This window comes from Trichechus manatus, unplaced genomic scaffold, assembly GCF_000243295.1.
Source record: "Trichechus manatus latirostris isolate Lorelei unplaced genomic scaffold, TriManLat1.0 scaffold00057, whole genome shotgun sequence".
NCBI classification, from domain to species: Eukaryota; Metazoa; Chordata; class Mammalia; order Sirenia; family Trichechidae; genus Trichechus; species Trichechus manatus.
Window position 1 is genome coordinate 1,487,190 of NW_004443993.1, and position 21,966 is coordinate 1,509,155.

Here is a 21,966-nt window from a genome sequence, read left to right on the forward strand (position 1 = left end):
AAGAATGTGTTCCTTGAGCATTGTGCTCTTTTAAGAAGTATCTATCTGGCAGTAAAACTGTCAAGAGCAACTCAAAAGATTAGGTAGGAAACTTAGGGGGCGCAGTGAGTTTATGTTAATGGGAGAGGAACAATTTGGAAAAGGAGGGTGAGAATGGTTGCAGGACTCGAAGAATGTAATCAGTGTCACCGAACTGTACATGTAGAAACTGTTGCAATTGGTGTATGTTCTGCCGTGTATATTCTCAACAACAATAACAACAAATAAAATAGATTTTTTTTAAAGTCAATGCTGTTTGCTTAGGGGGCAAAGAGTTTCTGTTAATGGTGGTGGAATAATCTGGAAAAGGATAGTGGTGATGGTTGACAATATGATGAATGTAATTAATGCCATGGAACTGTACCTATAAAAATTGTTGAAACGTTTTGTTATGTCTGTTTTTGCCACACACTCACACAAAAAGTCAATGCCGTAAGTTAAGTAACCAGTGAGGATTCTGCTCTAATTAAAAGATGAGCCACTGCAATGAGTGTGTGACAGGATCAATGAGGGCAGCTGTAAAGCCAGCCAGAGAAGACACCTGAGGGACAACTGGGAACCCGTGAATACGGACCGGACGCATTAGGTAATAGTCAGGAGTGAGTCCTTTTCTTGGGTTCTGACCGTGGCTATGTAGACAAGCGTCCTTATTTCAATGGGAGGCGCACTGGAGCATTTACAGTTGAGGCGGCACAGTGTCTGCTACTGGTTTTAAAATGATTCAGAAAAAAAGTACTCTCTACAATAAGCAAATACGGCCGCCTGGAGCCTGGTCAGTTGCTGACTCTCCTTATGGGCATGTGGCTGTTTGCTGAACTGTTCTTCAACTTCCCTACATATGTAAGTAGAAAACGTGCACTCAAACTCAAACAACAACCCAGGACTCAAGATTCCTCTCTCAGCCCTCGTTCCTGGACACCTGTGTCCACGTTCATGTCCTGCTGAAGCCGGCTGCCTGCAGGCTACCCCACCGTACCTGTTTTTGAGAAGATGAGCTGCAGAATGAGAGGCCGCCGTGTGACGATTCCTGAACCGCGGGGAAGGAAGTCCCTGTGAGGGGGGGAAAGGGAGAGAAATTACTCACGCGTCTGTCTCGTAAGGCAAAAAGTGTGATCACATGTGGTGGGGCCACCCTCCTGCAACTTGGGCAATCTCAGCAAAGCCACCACCCCCAGCTGGAGACTGGGGAACACTCTGGCCTTGGAGGGTCCTGAGAATATCAGGGGTAGGGGGTAGGGGCTGGATTGAAGGTCAGTGGCCAAAAGAAGTGTTCCTTGTTGCCTGCAGACTTCACTTAGCTGCCACACGGGCTGTGCGCTCTAGCACGCCCAGAGGGCCCTGTCCCTAACAAATATTTTAACAATCTCCTACATACAAAAAGAGATCACTAAATTTCCTATATACATTTTTTAATTAGAGCATAAAGGCAAAATAGAAGGAAAGGAGCCAATGACAAAAACCAAACGCGTTGCCGTCGAGCAGATTCCAACCCATAGCAACCCCACAGGACAGAGAACTGCCCCATAGGGTTTCCATGGCTGTATCTTTATGGAAGTAGACTGCCACATCTTTCTCCTGCAGAGTGGCTGGGGAGTTTGAACTGCCGACCTTTCCGTCAGCAGCAGAAAGCTTAACCACTGTGCCACCAGGGCTTCTTAAAAACCCTGTTGCCATTGAGTCAAGGACCAGGCAATGCTTCATTCTGTTGTACATGGGGTCACCACTATGAGTCGGAGTCGACTCATCGTCACCTAACAACAACAGTCAATGACAAAATATGCAGGTTGGTGCTGGGGCTGAGAACAGGGATTAGCTGCAAAAGGGCAGGACAGAACTTTCTGAGGTGACGGAAAGGTTCTAAAACCGGACTGTGGTGATGTTTGTACAACTCTGTAAATTCACTAAAACTCATTGAACTTAAAATAGGTGACTTTCATAGTATGTAAAGTGTACCTCAATAAAACTGTTTAATTAAAAATATATATACCCTGTATATTTTACTATGTAAATGCTCAGGCACAACCACCCTAGAAGATGTAAGCAAGGAACCTGCACCAACTTAACACTAAATGCACCTGGCTTCAAGAAAAGCAGGAAGACCGGAAGAACGCCTCTCTGCTGGGAAGGAGAGCTCCTGTCCCTGACACACCCCAACGCCAACACCATACCATTAAGAAAGAAAAACAAACAAAAAAAACCTCATTGCCATCAAGTCGATTCCAACTCATAGTAACCCTACAGGACAGAGCAGAACTGCGTCCACAGGGTTTCCAAGGAGCAGCTGGTGGATTTGAACTGCCGACCTTTTGGTTAGCAGCCAAGCTCCTAACCACTGTGCCACCAGGGCTCCAATATTAAGAAAGGGGAGGAAAGGGCAGAGGTCCAGGCAGGCCCTGAAGAAAGAATCAGAACGTTCACAGTTTACTAAAAGTCATGCAAAAGGCTCTTCGTTGTTTTAGGAGTAAATTCCAGGAATTTCAAACAGGGTTTGAAATAGGTGCCTAGCTGAACATTTCAACTGTCTGAAATTTGTGCAGGACGAAGCACAACTGGTGCTGGGTAGGTGTAACGTCCCATCTACAGCAAGACAAACAGCATCACGGTCCTCCAGCACTATGATGACCACAGTGCCTCGGGGGGGCGCCCTACCCATGTTGGTGAGGGAAGTCAGTGGCTCTCAGCTCAGGCTGGGTGTCAGCACCCCTGGGACCTCATACATCCAGTGGGTGGAATGAAGGTGCAGACGCACCCTCGCCACACGCCCTGCACAATGACGTGCAAGTTCCATTAGCCTGTTGGTCCTCCAACCATGTTTAGCGGCGCCTCCTCTGGACTGGGTGCAGGGATGTGACAGCACATGCAGGGACAACCCAGCCTGCGAAGAGCAGGCACTGAAGGAGAAGCAGCCTGGAGTCACAGGGCTGGTAGGGGGAAGGGTCAGGGGTGGTGGGGCCTGGAGGAGGAGTCTGGTCACCATTCTAGAGAGCAGGGCCGCCCATGGGGCTCAGGTACAGCCAGATTATAACAGATATGTGCGTTTAAAAGACCTGTGGCTGCCATGGGGCAAGGGTGGGGGTAAGAGACAGGCAGGAGGCAACAGCACTGGTCCAGGCGAGGGATGATGGGGGCGGGACTGGGGAGGCAGGAACATAAGACGGCAGCAAACAGGTTCTGGACAGAGGCTAAAGCAGTTTAGGAAGCAGACAGTCACGACCTGAGATGAACTGACTGGCGCGAGAGAGGGAGAGGGAGAGGGAGGGAGGGCCTGAGACAGAGCAGGGCAGAACACACCCCAGGACATGAGGGAGCCCCTGGAGCCCCCTGCCTCTGCATTGCATCCTGCCTCCCACAGCCGTGGGGCACGGCCAGCCCTCTACGCCCCAAGTGCCAGACGGAGGGCCCATGAAATACTCCAGGCCCCATGCCAAGCACCTTACACCATGTGCCATGTTGCATGCTGACAACTCTGAGGTGGAGTACTACTATTACTCCCATTCAACAGATGAGGCGGCTGAGGCACATAGAGGATGCATGACGTGACCAAAGTCACACGCTCATTCACTCAAGGATTATTCACCGCCTATCTGGGTAGGTGTAACGTCCCATATACAGCAAGACAATCAGCATCACGGTCCTCTAGCACTATGATGACCACAGTGCCTCCACTACTACCTACTATCACTATTGGAGGTACTGGGGACACTGACACCAACATTCTGATGGGGATGAGGGGTTGGTACTAAGAAGACACACTGCAGGGGTACTTAGCTTGGGGGCTGGGATGGTCGGTGTAAAACGGTAGTAGTAGTAGTAGTAGTAGCATCAGAACCTAACTTCAGGGGGGATAATGGCCAGGATCAGCCCAAAGCTGATTCCTATGAGGTGGAGGTCAGACATACCTCCACACTCCAACCTTTTTATCAGTTATGACACATCAGCTGTCCCTCCTATGGTAGCCTTTACTTCTTTGCTGGGTTCGATAATCCATTGCGATGGCCACACAGAGCTCACAGATCATACTTACAGTTAAGTAATTTATTAAGGAAGTAACAAAGTACAACTCAGGGTCAGGAAGCATGTAGGCAAGGTCTGGAAGGCTCCCTCAAAATGAAGAGCACATCCCTCCCTTCTTCAGTGTAGGACAGCTCTCTCAGCTCCTCTTGGCCCCCTGAAAACAGGCAGACTCTCCGTCCCCTGATGACAGGCCCCTCTGCCTTCGGCCTCCCCGCTGTCAGACACTTCATTCAGTAGGCCACAGACACTTCATTTGCATAGTCTATTGACCAATCCTTGCAAGGTACATACCAACCACAGGGCAGGCTGCAGCCCAGGACCAGACAAAAAGTATCAAATCAAGTTGTTTAAGCTTATCCAGGCAATGTCAATCAACGCAGACAGGAGCAACAAATCCTCTGGGGTAGAAAACTAAGGCAAAGGTAACTCCTCAGAGCTTATGGGAAAATCTCTCAAGTTGTTTTTCCAAAGAACCAAGGCAAAAGGCCACATTAAAGAACTCACTTCACCACAGACAGGGAAGGCTTCTCTGAGCCACGTGTAACCTGGAGGCAGAGAGAGTGGGCCAGTCATGGGGAAGAGCAAGGAGGACAGACACAGGTCACCTGACCCCAGCGAGGATGTCCCAGCGTCTCCAGGAGAGCAATGCCACTTCATGGCAGACACCAGGCTGCTGCTGCAAGAGGGCACGCAACTAGTCAGCCACCAGGTTCTCCAAGGGACACAGGGGCCTGCTGGGGGCTGTTAACCTCGCAGCCACCACACATGGCCCTGGCTCTCCCAGAGCCCCACGCCACCTGGCTCACAGACAGGGACCTGAGAGGCAGCGACAGGAAACACTGTGCACATTGGAGACATGGTGTCACAGCGTGTGCTATTCACAGGAATTTCTCCGCTCCACCTCTTCAACTCTTTTTTTGAAGGGTGTTAGCGGAGCACATCAGGAACCAAACAACCCAGAGGCAGCAAGTACATGAAGCCGGCACCCCAGCATCTGTGGGAGTGTCCAGGTTGCCGGGGGTACCCATAGTCGTTGTGTGTAGAATTTTCTTTGCCTAGTCGTGTTCCACTGCATGGATGGACCACAGTTCATTTAGCCACTCCCCAGTTGGTGGACATTTGGGGTCTTTCCAGTTTGGGGCCGTTACAAACAAAGCTGCTGTAGGCATTCTCATACATGCCTTTGTGTAGACATATGCCCTTGTTTCTCCTGTTGAGTCATACGGTAAACTTGAACTTTGACTGAGGGAACTTTCTGGGATGTTGAAAAAGTTCTATATCTTGATCTGCCCAGTGGTTACCAGGGTGCACGCATTTATTACAAAAAAAATCATGATGTACACTTAACATTTGTGCAAGTTACCACTTTGTCATATCAAGTTAAATCTCAATAAAAAGGTCATGAGTACAAGTAAGCCCAGGAGGAGGTGCACATGAAAATTTAGATACAACAGTACCGAGTGAACATTCCACTAAAATTTGCACAGGAAATTCATTACAATCTTGTTAGTTTTCCAGTAAAAAGAATAGCTCACATCTAAAGAACTTCAAAGCCCATCAATGAGGACTAGTTAAATAAATTACAGTCCATCCAAAACACTGTGCAGCCACCAAAAAAAGAAAAAAATGCTTTATCTCTCAATATGGAACTTCCTCTTGGGTGTAATTAAAAAAAAAAAAAAAGCTGCAGAACAGTGTCAGTGTTTATGACTGAAGTAAACAAAACAGAAAAAAATAGAGCCCATGTGTATTTGCTTATAAATTTAGACCCTGACAGGAGAGAGCCAAGCGGCTGGGGATGGGCTGGGAGGGAGATCCACAGCACATTCTCGAGTATCTCTGAATTTTACACCATCCATATGGATTACCAACCCAAAAATTACTTAAAAAAGGAATAGCTGTTACCAAATGCTCCCTGTGTGTCAGACATGGAGGCAAAAACTTTCTGTGGATGAACCCATTTGACCTTGACAAGAATCCAAGGAGATCAGTCCGTCAGCTCCATTTTACAGATGCAGCTGAGGCGCAGAGGTTAGATGCCTATCCAAGATCACAGAGCCCATGAGTGGCGGAGTCTGACCCCTCTGACCATCAGGTTGTCTGGCCTCTCGGCAGGCTCATCGGACGTGGGAGCCATGGGCGTCTCCCCATACAGGACAAGGCTTTAACCCACTGGCGTTTGCATGTGCCGTCCTGTGACTGTTCCCTGGACGCGTCTGGAGCGTCAGGCACCAGGAGGACAATGGTGAGGCCCCAGACACCACCATCGTCCAGCAAAGACAACGGACAATTAGTGCCTCTTTCAAACATGAGGGCAAGAGTAATGCCCAAGAGAAGCCCCGAGGGCTCTGGGCACACTCAAGGAGGAAGGCTTTCTGGGGCTGAGGGCAGGGGCACAGTGAGGGTAATGAGTGCCCGAGGGCAATCTCTAAGTTGCGCGCCCACCACCAAATTTCAAGGTGAATAGATGCTGACAGTGGCAAACAAAAAGGAGAAGCACAGAGGCGGGTTGACAGGTGGGCTCCAGGGGTGCCCGGGCTGCCACTGCTGAGGCATGAGCAGCACCCCCAGGCCGGTGAATCGTCCCAGCAGACACTGAGAGCCTTGGCAGCAGACAGCAGCACTGAAACATGGCTAAAGTGGGTACCGGCTTTCTGGAGCAGCTCAAGTCCTGCAGAGCATAATTTCATCTTGGACACACCTCTGGACCATGTGGTGTTACCCCCTCTGACAGTGTCTCCCTCTTGCCGCCCTCCCCCCACTATGCCTCCGGCTGGAGGCATGGTGCCAAAGCCTGAAGGACAAGAGCAGGGGGAAGAGACAGGGCAAAGGAGGGAAGGCCTGCAGGGAAAGAGGCCGAAGGACACCCACCCTTGGCCAGGAGAGCCTCAAAAAGCAGCCCCTAGGCCAGGCCCAGAAATCTCCAAGGGGTTCCTGCCCTAAGGCCCACCAAAGGGTGTCAGGAACACAGCAGCAGGAGCACCCTTGGCGCCTTCCGGCCTCCTAAACAACTCTGCCGGAAGGAACACTGACTGTCCACTTATCTGGAAATGACTTTCAGGCCTCAGTCATCTGCTTCCTCCTCCTTGACCTCACCCACAGGTCACCACATCCTAGCTGGAACTGAAAGCTGCCCAACCCCTCACCCACTTCCACAATGCTGCTACATGCTGTGTGGCCTCGGGCCAGCTTCCCCAACCCACTAGTCAGTTAAGAAGGCGATGACTCCACCCACCTCAGGGGCAGCTGGGTGCAATGAGGAAAATCAGACGTGGTGGGCTGGCTCCCTCAGCTTCTGGATCAAATGACACCTCCCCAAAGAGGCTTCCCCAACCCCTAATCACAGCTCCAACCCCCCGCACCCACCCCCAATCTCCCTCCTGCTATTTGTTTGGTTCCACAGCACTAACATACTCTACATGTCACTTATTTGCTTCTGGTCTGGCTCCCCGTCCCCACCATGTAGGCTCTCCGAGGACAAGATTTTTGTCTATTCTGTTTCCTGCTATGTCCTCAGTGCCTAGAATAGGGCTATGCATAAAGTAGGTGCTGAATAAGTGTTAACTATTATCATTTCAGCACCTGATAGGAGTCCCTGGGTGGCACAGTTAAGTGCTCGGCTACTAGCAATTCGAACCCACTCAGAGGCGCCTCGGAAGACAGACCTGGTAATCTGCTTCTGAAAGGTCACAGCCTTGAAAACCCTATGGAGCAGTTCTACTCTGCCCACAGGGGTCTCCACTAGGCCCAGACAACTAACAGCAAAGCCTGGCCCCAGGCTTCCCATCCAGTCATCTTTCTAAAACAAAGATCTCCCCTCCCTTCCACAGAGGCCATGGACTGGTCAACTTTGATCTGTTCCCTCATCCTTGGCCCCACCCTGCCCATCCCACACCACCCCAGCATCGCCCTCTGCACCCTATGCCTCTGGGACCTCTCCAAGCCTTTGCAGGGGCTGCTCCCTCTGCCAGAAGTCCCTTTCCCACAGGCCCTGCACAGGTGCTGTGGAATGTACCCCTCCTCCCAAATGCACGCCCCTTTCCCACTCCCACCCACCCGTAAGGACTCCCTGGGGTCTTGGCCTGTGGTGGGCAGACTTGTTCACCTGTCCTGGTCCCTGTGGGATTTCCAGCACCTAAAACAGGCCTGGCACACAGCAGGTGCTCGGTGTTTGTTGAGGAAACTGGAGGACCTGGACTCCGGAGCCATACAGCCTGGGTTCAAATGCCAGCTGTGCCCCCTGTGATCATGTGGCTCTGGTAGGTCTCCAGCCCTCTCGGAGCACTGGCTTGAGCATCTGTAGGCTGGGAGGATGCCCCCCTTCCACCGCAAGGGGCTTCACCCACTTGGAGCCTGCTTCCAAGCTCTATAAAATGGCCCCCTCTCCCATCCTGGTGGTACAGTGTTAAGAGCTACGGCTGCTAACCAAAAGGTCGGCAGTTTAAATCCACCAGGCGCTCTGTGGAAACTCTATGGGGCAGTTCTGCTCTGTCCTATAGGGTCGCTATGAGTCAGAATTGACTTGACTGGAGTCGACTTGATGGTGATGGGTTTGGTTTTTTTTGTTGTTGTTGTTGTTTTGGTTTTCTCCTTGGGGGTGAGGAGCGGAAGAGCGCAGGCAGGAGGTGGCACCATAGGCACATCAGAAGCCAGGCTGTTTATTTACTGTCTTTTGAACAGAACACAAAGCCCCAGCATCAGCCCTTTGGCTTCCAGCCCCATGAGGGTGGGGACAGGTGTGCAGGAACAACAGAGGCCAAAAGCCAGGCGGCCTGCCCAGGACAGGGACAACAGAGATAATGCAGTGATGAGTCAGAGGACACCCATTCCACAACCAGTGCCCAGGGCCCAGACTTCATGGCACCTGAGCAGCCTAATGCTGGCAAGAGGCCCACCAGGACCCCAGGCCGGGATCCCTTCCTCACTGCCATATATCGCAGGCTCCTTTCAGGTACAGTTTCCCAAAGCCTGCATGTGGCTAAGAGGACTCATCAGGATACCAGTCTTTAGCACTGCAGGCCACAGCCAGAGCCCCCCAGTGGAAGCACCACATTCCAGAGCCCCACTCACACCTGCTCCACTATCTCAGGGCTCTGATAAGACCCCATATAGGGAATACCGCCACCTGCCAGCCTGGCTGTAACCCCTTCTTGGGCAACATCTCGCAAATCCTCCAATAAACCCAAAAGGATGACAACAGGATCATCACCCCTGTTTAACAGACAGAGAAACTAAAGCTCAGACTTTCAGGATTTGTCCAGGCCATTCGGTGAGGAAGGGGCAGAGCCGGGATGGGAACAAAGGTGGGATGCAATGAGGCAGACCCTTTTCCCTTGCCACCTTCATTCCTACCCATACCAGGGGGCCTTGGTCTCCTCTGTGGTCCTGCTAGAACACAGCGCGTGGGTGCCCAGCCTATACTCGGTGTCTCCCAGGCGGACACCAGTGCATACACATGGCCACCCTGAAGGGGCAGGCAGGCGGTTACACACTCCCCACCCCACCTAGCAGCGCTGCTGGTTCCACCTTCAAATCGCACCTGTTTCCTCCCACTTCTTTCCATATCCAAGGCCACAGCCCAGATGCTGCCATCATCGCACACCTGGACCAGTGCAGCCGCTGCCTCCCAGGCTCCCTGTTCTCACCCCAGAGGGGCCAGAGGAAGCCTGAGGACACCAAGTCGGCCATGTCCCCTCTCTGCTCAGAGCCCTCCCAGGGCTCCCACTTCACTTGAGAAAAATGCCCAAGTCCTCCCCACTAGTCCACAGGGCCCTGCACCATCTGCCCCTTCACCCCCCTGTCCCCACCCGCCCCCCCAATCCACATTCCAGCTACAGTGGCCTCCTCCAAGTTCCCCAAACACACCAAGTACGCTCCTATTTCAGGGCCTTTGCACTGGCTATTCCCTCAGCGCGGACCCCTCTTCCTGCGGCATTCATGTGACCTGCTGCCAAGCCCCAGCCAGTCTCCTCCTACCCTGCTTCGCGCATGCCACCTGCTCAACTCCGCTCCTAACTGCCGTCTTCCAGTTTGCTGATCTGTTCACCTGGCTGTGGTTTGACCTCCTCATCCCCGTAGTAGAGGGACAGGCTTGTAAGGGAGGATCCTTTGTCTGGCGCATTCTTGGCTTTCTCCCCGGCACCAACACAGAGCTGGACACAATGCTTGTGGGATGAATGGACAAACCTGCCATTTTACAGATGAGGAAACTGAGGCTCAGACAGTGGTGGGGGAGGTCAGTGCCTCCTTGGCTTTCACAATCCCACTCCTGGGCCGCACCTTCACATGCCCCTCCCTAGATGAACAATTTATTCTGTAATTTTCCAACTGTACTGAGAAGCCCCAAAGCAACTGGGTCAGCCAAGCAGTGTTTTCAAGGGTAATCAGAGACTGCTCACATTTTGGGACCTGGAGCTCTCAATTCCACCCTTAGAGGTCCCCGGGCATCCTCGTGTCTGCTCTACACAGTGGTGGGACGGTCTACAGCCCATGGCCAGCCCTGCCACTTGCCAGCTGTGTGACTTTGTGGTAAGGTCTCCCACCTGTCTGGGCCTCGGTTTCCTCATCTTTAAAATGTATGTGGAGAGGACTGGAGGAGAGAGTACCAGTGGGGGTCACAGTGAGCACTCAATGTGTGTTAGCCACAACGTCTGGGCATAGAGCTGGAGCCCAGGGCAGACGAACTGGGGATCGTCACCACCCTAAGGGGCCCAAATGAACCAGTAGGTAGAACACTGGTAAACAGGCAGTGCTCTGGCTATCCCCAGCATTCTGAACCATCTCACCACCAGGGGACAAACCTTGCTGCAGGTTTCTTCCAACACAAACCCTTCAAGCATGACAAGTGGCTTCTGTGGATAAATTTGCCTTTCCAACCCTCTCTCTTTCACAGAGCCTCTCCAAAGTGATGGGGTACCACTCTGTGAGGAATTATCCAGGTGGAATACAGCCCCCAGTGTCACACAAGACAGGACAGCCTTACCTACCTTCCCTGGAGTAGTCCTTGACCCCTCTCTTCCCTCACCCCTACGGCCTATCCCTATCTGTCAGCAAATCCCTTCAACACGTTCCCAGATCCATCCCCTTCTCCCCTGCTCTGCCCCAACCTCCTTAAGCCAAGTTGCCCAGGTTATAGCAACACCTCCACAGCCAGGGAGATCTTTTTAAAATACAAGTCAGACACACTGTGCACATGGTTAAATGCCCCCCCGGCTGCCATCACACTCGAACAGAAGTCTACCTCCTCCCCATGGCCCACAAGACCCTGCACGATCTTCCCAGTCACCTCCCTGCCCTACTCAGCTCCAGACACCGTGGCCTGCTCACTTCACACCAGGCTGTCCCCTTAGCCTGGGCCATAATCCACCAGGTGCCCCAACTGCTCCCTTGGCTCTTAATTTGGACGTTGGCTCAGTGGTGCATTCAGAGGGAGGCCCTCCCTGGCCCTCCCAAATCGGGCTCTGTCCCCTTCCCCGCATTGTCTCTTTTCGCAGCCTAGCACCTGTACTTCCCGCCTGTCTCTCAGCCCCCTCTAGACTGTCAGGTCCAGAACAGGGATTCTTGTCTGTCTTGTTTACTGCCGTGTCCCCAGCACCCAGCACAGTGTCTGGCACAAAGCAGGTGCTCAATAAACGCCACTGAGAAGTAAACTGCAAGAGGGGCTCACACCTCCGGGGTCCACATGGCACATAGGCACTGGGCAGAGCTCCGTGGACAGAGGTCCGATCTCACTGTCTTGGGTACTCTCGCCAGCCCTGTCTTCCAGGTGGGGAAACTGAGGCTAGGCAGGATAAGTGACTTGAATCAAAGCCACACAGGTACCAGTGGCCCTGATGACCACTAAGCACCACAGCCGCCCCCCTTCCCAGGGCGTCTGTGGGTGGGAAAGCAGCCTGGACTCCACAGTCAGCAGCCACCCACATGTCACCCGGCACAGCCTGTTGGGTAACATGGATGCCAGCCCAACCTGCTTCATTCCTGTTCCTGTCTGTTGGGCACCACACCCTGGTCACCATACCATACAGCCGGAAGCAAAAATGTAAAAAGAAGCCATCTCCAGCCTTAGCCTCTGAAAAACAGAATCAGGACTCTGAAGACAGGAAGACTCTGAAGACTGGTGGGTGAGAGCCCAGATTCAAATTTCTGCTCAGCCACACCATGGCATCACTGTGTGACCTGGGCAAAGTCCATCACGTCTCTGGCCCTCAATTTCTTCAACTCTAAAATGGGGATAACAGCGTCCACATTGTCAGGCTGTCGTCAGGACCAGTAGAAGTCGTGTGAAGCCCAGAGGCTGGCACACAGTTTGAGCTTCTTGCTGTGGTTAGAGTAGGGCCCTAGTTCCATCAGACCAATTCACAAGGGCAACAAGGTCGGAGAGAAGTGAATCCCTGGCACCACCATGACAGGCACGGCACCCTTCTCCTTGGTACCATAGGGGATGACCTTGGCACAGCCTTTCCTGGCAGACCTAGCAAGACAATTCTAAACCTGCTTCCTCTCTAACACAGCAACCCCCTTCCAGGGATCAGCCCTGGACAAACCTGTTGGCCCCCAAAGCTCTGTCAGGAGGGTGAAAAACCAGAAACAACCTAAAAGCTCATGGAGGATGGCTGGATGAAGTGGACCCAGCCAGACCATAAAATACTGCACAGCTGTAAAAGAGACAAGGGAAAAATAGGCAGCTCAACAATAACAGTTGGAGACTTCAATACACCACTTTCGGTGTGAACCGAACAACTAGACCGAAGATCAACAAGGAAATAGAAAACCTGGGTAACGTCATAAATCACAAGACTTAACAGATATATATATAGCACCCTCCACCCAACAACAACAGAATATACATTCTTATCAAGTGCACCTGGAACACTCTCCAGGATAGACCACACGTTAGGCCATAAAACAACCCTTAATTTAAGAGTATTAAAATCATACAGAATATGTTCTCTGACCACAATGAATGAAATTAGAAATCAGTAAAAGAAAATTTAGGGAATTTACAAATATGCGGAAATTAAACAACATACTGCTAAATAAGCAATGGGTCAAAAAAATAAACCACAAGGGAATTAGAAAATACTTTGAGATGAATGAAAATACAACATACCAAAAATCATGGGAGGCAGTGAAAACAGTGCTTAAAGGGAAATTTATAGCTCCATCTATATTAAAACAGAAGAAAGATCTCAAACCAATAACCTAACTTTCTACGTTAAGAAATTAGAAAAAGAAGAGCAAACCAAGTAGAAAGAAGGAAATAATAAAAATTAGAGAGAAAATAAACGTAATAGAGAATAGAAAAATAGAGAAGATCAACAAAGCCAAAAGTTGACACTTTGAAAAGATCAAGAAAATTTGGCAAACCTTTATTTATACTGGAAACACTGGTGATGTAGTCATTAAGAGCTACAGCCGCTAACCAAATGGTCAGCAGTTTGAATCCACCAGGCGCTCCTTGAAAACCCTATGGGGCAGTTCTACTCTGTCCTATAGGGTCTCTATGAGTCGGAATCAACTCAACGGCAACGGGTTTTTGGTTTTTTTTATTTACACTGACCAAGAAAAAAAAGGAAGAAGACCCAAATTACTAAAATCAGGAATGAAATCACCTCTACCAACCTTACAAAGTAAAAAGGGACTATAAAGGAAATTAGTAGATAACCTAGATGAGACAAATTCCTAGAAAGACATAAATTACCAAACTGACTCAAGAATAAATAGATAATCTGATTAGACTTATAACAAGAGACTGAATTAAAAATGAAAAACTACCCACAAAGAAAAGCCCAGGTCCAGGTGGCTTCTCTGGTGAATTCTAATAAACATTTAAGGAGCCCTGGCGGCACAGTAGTTAAGAGCTGCGCTGCTAACCAATAAAGGTCTGCAGTTCCAATCCACCAGCTGCTCCTTGGAAACCACACAGGACAGTTCTACATTATCCTATAGAATTGCTATGAGTTGGAATCAATTTGACTGCAACGGGATTTTTTGGAGTGGCGCAGTATCCACTGCTAACTGAAAAGTCAGCGGTTAGAACCGGCAGCCACTATGCAGGAGAAAGATGTGGCAGTCTGCTTCCGTAAAGATTTACAGCCTTGGAAATCCTACGGGGCAGTTCTACTCTGTCCTGCAGGAATGCTTCCCAACTCATTTTATGAGGTCAATAGTATCCTAATAACAAAACCAGAAGAAAACTATAAACCAGTAATTTTTATGAATATAGATACAAAAAATCTTCAACAAAATACTAGCAAACCAAATCTAGCAAGATATAAAAAGGATTATACATGATCACTAAGCAGGATTTATCCCAGGAATGCACGGTTGGTTCAACATACAAAAACCAATCAAAATAGTCTATTAACAGAATAAGAGGCAACAACCACATGATCATCTCAAATGTAGGAAAAGCATTTGACAAAACCCAACACCATTTCATGATAAAAACACTCAAACTAGAAATAGAAAGAAATTTACTCAACCTGATAAAGGTCACCTTCAAAAAACTCACAGTTAACATTGTACTTAGTGGTTTACTAAGTAGACTGAAAGCTTTGCCCCTAATCAAATCAGGAACAATAAGAGATGTCCATTCATGCCACTCCTATTCAACACTGTACTGGAAGTTCAAGATAAGGCAATTAAGCAATAAAAAGAAATAAAAGGCATCCAGATTGGAAAGGAAGAAACTACCTCCACTCCCAGATGACATGATCTCATATATAGAAAATTTAAGGACTTGACCCCCTCTAAAAAAAAAATAGAGATAAAAAACAACTTCAGCAAGGTTTCAGGATGCAAGATCTAATAAACAATCCAAAATGAAATTAAGAAAACAATTCCATTTATAATAGCATCATAAAGATTAAAATCCTTAAAAATAAACTAAAGGGCAAGAGTTGTACACAGAAAACTAAAAAACAATTGCTGAGAGAAATTAAAGACCTAAATAAATAAAAAGACGTCCCACGTTCATGGATTGGAAGACTTAATAATATTAAGAGGGCAATATTCCCCAAACTGATCTACAGATTTCAGTGCAATCCCTATCAAAATTCCAGCTGCCTCTTTTCACAATAGTTGATAAGCTGATCTTAAAAGTTCATATAGAAATGCAAGGGACTTAGAGTTGCCAAAACAATCTCTGAAAATAAAGAACAAAGTTGGAGGCCTCATACTTGCTGATTTCAAAACTTAACAGAAAGCTACAGTAATCAACACTGAGTGACACTATATAAAAACAGATATATAGTATAGATCAGTGGAATAGAATTGAGAGCATGAGAAATAAACCCATACACCTTTGGTCAATTGACTTTCGACCAAAGTAGCAAGACAATTCAATGGGGAAAAAATAGTCTCTTTAATAAATGCTGCTAGGACAACTGGACTTCCACATGCAAAAATATAAAGCTGAATCCGTCCCTTACACCATATACAAAAATTAACTCAAGATCGATCACAGACCTAAATGTAAGAGTTAAAACTATAAAACACTTAGAAGAAAACACAGGAGTAAATTTTCAGGACCTTGGATTAGGCAAAGGTTTCTTAGATATGACACCAAAAGCAAAAGTAACCAAAGTCCCATAAAGGGGACTTCATCAAACTTAAAAAATTTTATGCTTCAAAGGACACTATCAAGAAAATAAAAACTTACATAATGGGAGAAATTTGCAAATCATATATCTCATGAGGGACTGGTATCGAGAACATATAAAAAAGTCTTACAAGTCAACAATAAAAAGACAAATAACCCAAGCAGCTACCACACGCCAGGCACCATGGGAGGGGCTGGGACACACACAGGAACAAGGCCCACCATCAGAGCACTTACATTCTAGAGGGGGAAGACAGACAATAAACCAAGTAAACAGATAGGACAATGAGTTAGTGACAAGTGCTTCCAAGAAAAATTAAGTGGTACAAGGGAACAAAGTGACAGGGGGACATTTTAGCAGGGTGGCCAGGGAAAGCCTCTTTGAGAATGGGACATCTGAGCAGCGGCCTGACAAAGGGGACTGTCATGGACTGAATTGTGTGCTCCCAAAATATCTGTCAACTTGGCTAGGTCACGATTCCCAGTATTGCGTGACTGTCCACCGTTTTGTCATCTGATGTGATTTCCCTATGTGTTGTAAATCCTATAACTATGATGTTAATGAGATGAATTAGAGGCAGTTATATTCATGAGATCTACAAGATCAGATAGTGTCTTAAGCCAATCTCTTTTGAAATATAAAAGAGAGAAGCGAGCAGAGAGACATGGGGACCTCATACCGCCAAGAAAGCAGCACGTTCTTTGGACCCAGGGTTCCTACATGGAGAAGCTCCTAAACCACGCGAAGACTAATGATAACGACCTTCCTCCAGAGCCGACAGAGAGAGAAAGCCTTCCCCTGGAGCTGACACCCTGAATTTGGACTTGTAGCCTAACAGATTGTGAGAGAATACATTTCTCTTTGTAAAAGCCATCCACTTGTGGTATTTCTGTTATAATAGTACTAGATGACTAAGACAGGGATAAAATGAGACATAGGGGTATCTGAGGGGAAGAGCATTCCAGGCAAAGGAAACAGCAAGTGCAAAGGCCCTGAGGTGGGACCATGCCTGACCTGTCTGAGGAACAGTGAGGAGCCCAGAGTGGCTGGGGCAGAGCAAGTGAGGGAGGAACGGAGGAAGGCAAGAATAGGGAGGTAATGGGGCAGCAGAGGGGAGATCATGCAGGGCCCTGTGGGCAGTGGTGAGGACTTTGACTTTAACCATAAGGGAGCTGGGAGGCATGGAGGGTTCTGAACAGAGGAGGGACATTTCCTTAACAGGCTCCCTCTGGCCACTGTAGGAAGAACAGACTGTGGGATGGGAGTGGAAGGGGCAGAGGCAGAAGGTGCAATACCAAGAAGACAACTGCACTGGTCCAGGTGAGCAGTGAGGGTGGATGGAATAATATACAGTTATAAAAACTAATAACAAAGCTCTCTATGCATTAATACACAAAGATCTTTTTTGCAGAAATCAACAAGCTGATTCTAAATTTTATACATAAAGGCAAAGGAACTGAACTAACAAAAGAAATTTGAAAAAAAATTTTTTTAAGAGGACTCACATGACCTTGTTTTAAGCACTACTATAAAGCTACAGTAATAAAGACAGTGTGGTTTTGGAAAAAGACAGACCCACAGATCAATGGAAGAGATTAAGGAGCCAGAACAGATCCACATGAATATGGTCAATTGATTTCCGACAAAAGTGCAAAAGCAATTCAATGGAGAAAGGATGGTTGTGACAACAGTAGTGGAAAAACTGGATATCCATATGCAAAAAAATAAATCTCAATCTATAACTCACATCTTATACAAAACAACTCGAAATGGATCATCTTTATGATTCACACAAAAACCTCCACATTAATGTTTATATTAGCATTATTCACAGTCACCAAAAACTGGAGATAACTCAATGCCCTTCAATGGGTGAATGGTTAAACTATGGTCCAACCATACCATGCAGGCAATAAAATGGAACTAACTATTGACACACGCAATAGCTTGGATGGCCTTCAAATGTGTTATGCTGAGTGAAATAAGCCAGACTCTAAAGGCTGTATGATTCCATTCGTGCGACATTTTCGAAAAGGCAAAGCCACAGGTATGGAGAACAACAGATCAGTGGTTTCGAGGTGCTGGATGTCGTGGGCGGGGAGACTACAAAGGGGCATGAGGGAAGAGATTTTTGGGGTAACAAAAATATTCTGTATATTGATTGTGGTGGTGGTTACTCAACTCTTTGCAACTGTCAAAACTCATAGAACTGTATACTAAATGGGTGAATTTTACTGTATGTAAACTATACCTCAAAGAAGAAAAACTAATAAGCAAACTCTCTATAGTGCTATTAAGAGTCCCTGGGTAGTACAAATGGTTAACGCGCTTGGCTGCTAACTGAAAGGTTGGAGGTTTGAGTCCACCCAGAGGTGCCTTGGAAGAAAGTCCTGGTGATCTACTTTTGAAAAATCAGATTGGAAAACAGTTCTACTCTTATATCCATGGGGTCGCCATGAGTTGGAATCTACGATGGCAACTTTTTTTTCCTATGTGCTGATAACACCGAGTTTTCCAGGAAATACTGTTAAGTAACAACCTCACTGTACAGACCTGAATATAAAACTGTGTATGCAAGAGGAGAGAAGAACACATACTCCAATTTGCATCTATTTGCATAGAGAACCTATGAGAGAACACACAGGAAACTGTTAGTGGTGGTTAGCTGGCAGGGGACTGGCCTTCGAAACACACAGGGGAAGCAAGGCTTCACTCTACACCTTCTATGACATTTTTTTACTTTGGAGCCATGTGGACATACTACCTACACAAACAACTATATCAAAAAGAATCTTTGATGCTTTTGATGGATAGCGTATGAAAAAGAAAAATAGCAACTTTCCAGTGGAAAAACCTGGCAGACACCCCAGGCAGACATCCCCTTAACCAAGAGATCAGGCAGGGTCAACATCACCAGAGATGTGTCTTGTTGGTATCATATACCCCTGATATGATGCCAAGAGAAAGGCACACCACCTCTGTGGTCTTCTTCCCCCAAACCCATAACCCCACTCTAATCATGACAAAATACCCGACAAACCCAAATAGAGATATGCCACGAAATACCTGGCCACCAAGGTCAAGGAAAACAGGACAGACTGAGGAAGTATCACAGACCAGAGGAGACTGAGACATGACAACTAAAAGCAATGGGGGGTCTTGGATGGGATCCTGGAGCAGAAAAAGACGTTAGGGAAAAACCGGGGATTGGAATAAAGTCTGGCTTGAGTTGATAGTAACAGACCAAACAACTACTTGTCTCTGCTAGCCAGGAGCAAAAGAGTAAGAAGGTAATTAAAAGCTCAGAGAAGAAACAAGCCTACAGGAGCCACAACTTCATTTACCCTGAGAGCAGAACTAGATGGTGCCCGGCTACCGCAACTGACTGTTCTGACTGAGGTCACAACAGATGGTCCCGGATAGAATAGGAAACAAATGTGGAGCAGAACTCAAATTCTTTAAAAAAAAAAAAAAAAGCCAGACAAACTGAAACAGTAGAGAACAGAGGACTCCCTGAAACTACCGCCCTGAGACGCTCTTTAAACCTAGAACCAAGCCTATCCCGAGATTACCCTTTAGCAAAACAGCAGAGTGGCACACAAAATAAAGGATATTACCTGTAAGATCAGTGCACTACTTAAAAACCATCTGTATGAGACCAAAAGGTCAACAATTAGTCAAAAGCAAAGATGAGAAGATAAGGGGGCAGGGAAACCAGAGTACTGGAAATGGAACAAACAGAACACAAAGAGAATGTTGACACCTTGTGATAAATGTAACCAACGTCACTGAACAATTTGTGTGGAAACTGTCAAATGGAACATAACTTGCTGTGTAAGCTTTCACCAAAAACTCAATAAAATACTAGTTTAAAAACAAAATAGTAACAGACCAAGGTTAACGTCTTAGCTGTGACAAAGGCACCACGGTAAAGCAAAATGTTCAGATTCCAAGAAGTTAGGTGAAGGGTATACGGGACTCTCCATACTATCTTTGTAACCTTTCCATAAATCTAAAAAAATTTATCCCTGGAAAATCTAAAATTCTTCCAAAATAAAGTGTATTGAAGACAAAAAGCAATGATGGTTGAACAACATAATGAACATGATTAATGTCACTGAACTGTACACGTGAAGATTATTGAAATATCGAATACTTTGTTGCATATATATTTACCACAATTTGAAAAATAAAAAAGGCAAAGCAAAACCTCTGGAGGCGCTAAATGGGGCGGGGCGGGGGGGGGGAATATTGATGAGAGAAGATCACATCCTGGTGAGACTACAGACTGTTGATCCAAAGCGTCTGCTGCTGGATGGACTCATAGTTGCGGGGAGGGGGACATTCACACACACAGAAATAAAGAAAAATTCTGCTCAGAGCCACGTGCTTCAGAGGTAGTTCCCAGGCAATGAGCAGTGGAATTTCCACCTTCCTCTGCACTTCCAGACAGAGTGAATTTTTTTTTACCATGAGTAAACAGTCATAAAAAGGAACAGTTTAAAAATAAAGCCACCGCATCTTTTTCACCCAGTGCTGGGAGATACGCCAGGTGGGGCCCCCAACCTCAGGAAAGCAACCTGCTCCAAACTCCCCAGCAACCTGCGGGCCAGGGAAGCCACTACAGAAGCCGGGCTTCCGTCTGAACAGCTTCCGCCCAGACAAGAAGAACTAAGTGTTGCAAGAAAAGAAGGTAACATCAACCAAAACCACAGGAAGACTCCGAGCTGAGCCGTTCACGGTGCCCTGATTTTGACGTACGGACCCCTGGCTCCCCATCGCCCCCAGCTTCCAAAGGCAACATCCAAAGAACCAGAGACCCTCCAGAAAGACCCCGCCTAATCAGCAGTTCAAATCCACCAAGTGCTCCTTGGAAACTCCATGGGCCAGTTCTACTCTGTCCTACAGGGTCACTATGAGTCAGAATCGACTCGACGCCAACAGGTTTTTGGAATCAGCACAGAAGACAGAGGCTCCGTGGCCTGGAACAGACCTGCCCTGTGTCCCAGACCCGCCACAGGGGCGTCCTCTGGGGCTGGCCCTGGCTGTGCCAGGGTGTATCACCCGGCGGGCGGGCGGGCAGGCAGGCGTAACCCCAGCTGGGACTGTTCCTGCCTGCTTGGCTGGCCACTGGCCTGGCAGCCCCAAAAGACTCTTATCACTGGGAAAGTGTGCCATGGGACAGAGTCTCCAGGGTGCCTCCTCCTTCTTCTGGGTGTGGGGGTCACTGGGGCCCTGGATGGCTCTGTCCGTGGAGCCAGTGCAAACAGGTTCAGGCTGAGCCAAAGGAGGTTCCCTGTGACAGGCAGAGCAGTGGTTGTTTCTGGGACACGTGACTGGAATCCCCCAAGACTTTCCATGGGTCTGGGGAGGGGTTTGCTCCCAGGTATTTTATTACATTTCCCCAGGACACTAATGGGCTGCCAGAGCTGAGGAGCACGACCCCCAGGCTTCCTTTCCTTCATCCTGCTGTGGTCCAAGTGGACACTTGGGATGCCCATGGGGGTGGGGCTGCCTCCAGACCCTCGGCCCCCGTTGTGGGAGCGCCAGCACACCAGGCAGAGCGGCACTCACGCCTGGCACCCAGGCAGGAAGCAAGAGGGAGGATCCTACTAGTAGAGCGGGCCTTCCTCGGCCTCATCTCCCAGGCGGGGAAGCCAACCCAGAGAGACTCCCAACCTGCCCGCTCCAGGGTCTAGGCCTACTACTGTTATTACTGTTTGTATCAACAGGCACGGACCTCGGCCCTCCCCCTTTGCTTCTCTCCCCACTGGAGCCCTCCTCTGCCCTTCCCCCACCACTGCCCCTCAACTGTTCAGTCCTGCACCTTCAGGCGGGCTGTAAACCCCCAAGGTGAGGCTGGGGTCTGTCCTCTGGCCGTCGTTCTCAATGAATGTGCAATGAAGTGAATTCAAATCTGGTTTCTCAGAGCATTCATTCACCAGATGTGCCCACTCCAACTGGATGCCAGGCCAGCAAGAAACAGCCAGGCTGACATGAGGTGGGGGGCAGACAGCAAACACATACATGCAGAATCATTCCAGGTGCTGTAAGAGGCACTGAAGAAGGCCCACCAAGGCCGGTGGTCTGAGGGGCGGCTCAGCAGGAGCTCGGCAGGTCAGGGACAGCCTCTCAGTAGGCACGACCAGAGCAGGGAACCCAGTTCAGGGAAGGTGCGGTGCGGCCAGACTGGGACAAAGGAGATCTAGACAGAGGAGACATTGGGTGGGAGTGAGCCTGGAGGAGCGTGGCAGAGGGGACGGGGCATCCGTGCAGGGCCCTGCGGGCCACAAGCAGGACTTCGGCTTTT

The 21,966-nt window shown here is 48.5% G+C and overlaps 1 protein-coding gene across 7 annotated transcripts in view; it reads right to left on the reverse strand.

The window, feature by feature from the left end:
- The window catches only part of DNM2 (dynamin 2), a 98,631-nt gene that overhangs the window by 66,304 nt on the left and 10,361 nt on the right, over positions 1 to 21,966 (reverse strand). For all 7 annotated transcript variants that reach the window (XM_023733191.1, XM_012556134.2, XM_012556133.2 and 4 more), the window contains exon 2: positions 1,016 to 1,089. In XM_023733191.1, coding sequence (XP_023588959.1) covers positions 1,016 to 1,089 — 74 coding nt within the window. The remainder of the gene's footprint in view (positions 1 to 1,015; positions 1,090 to 21,966) is intronic.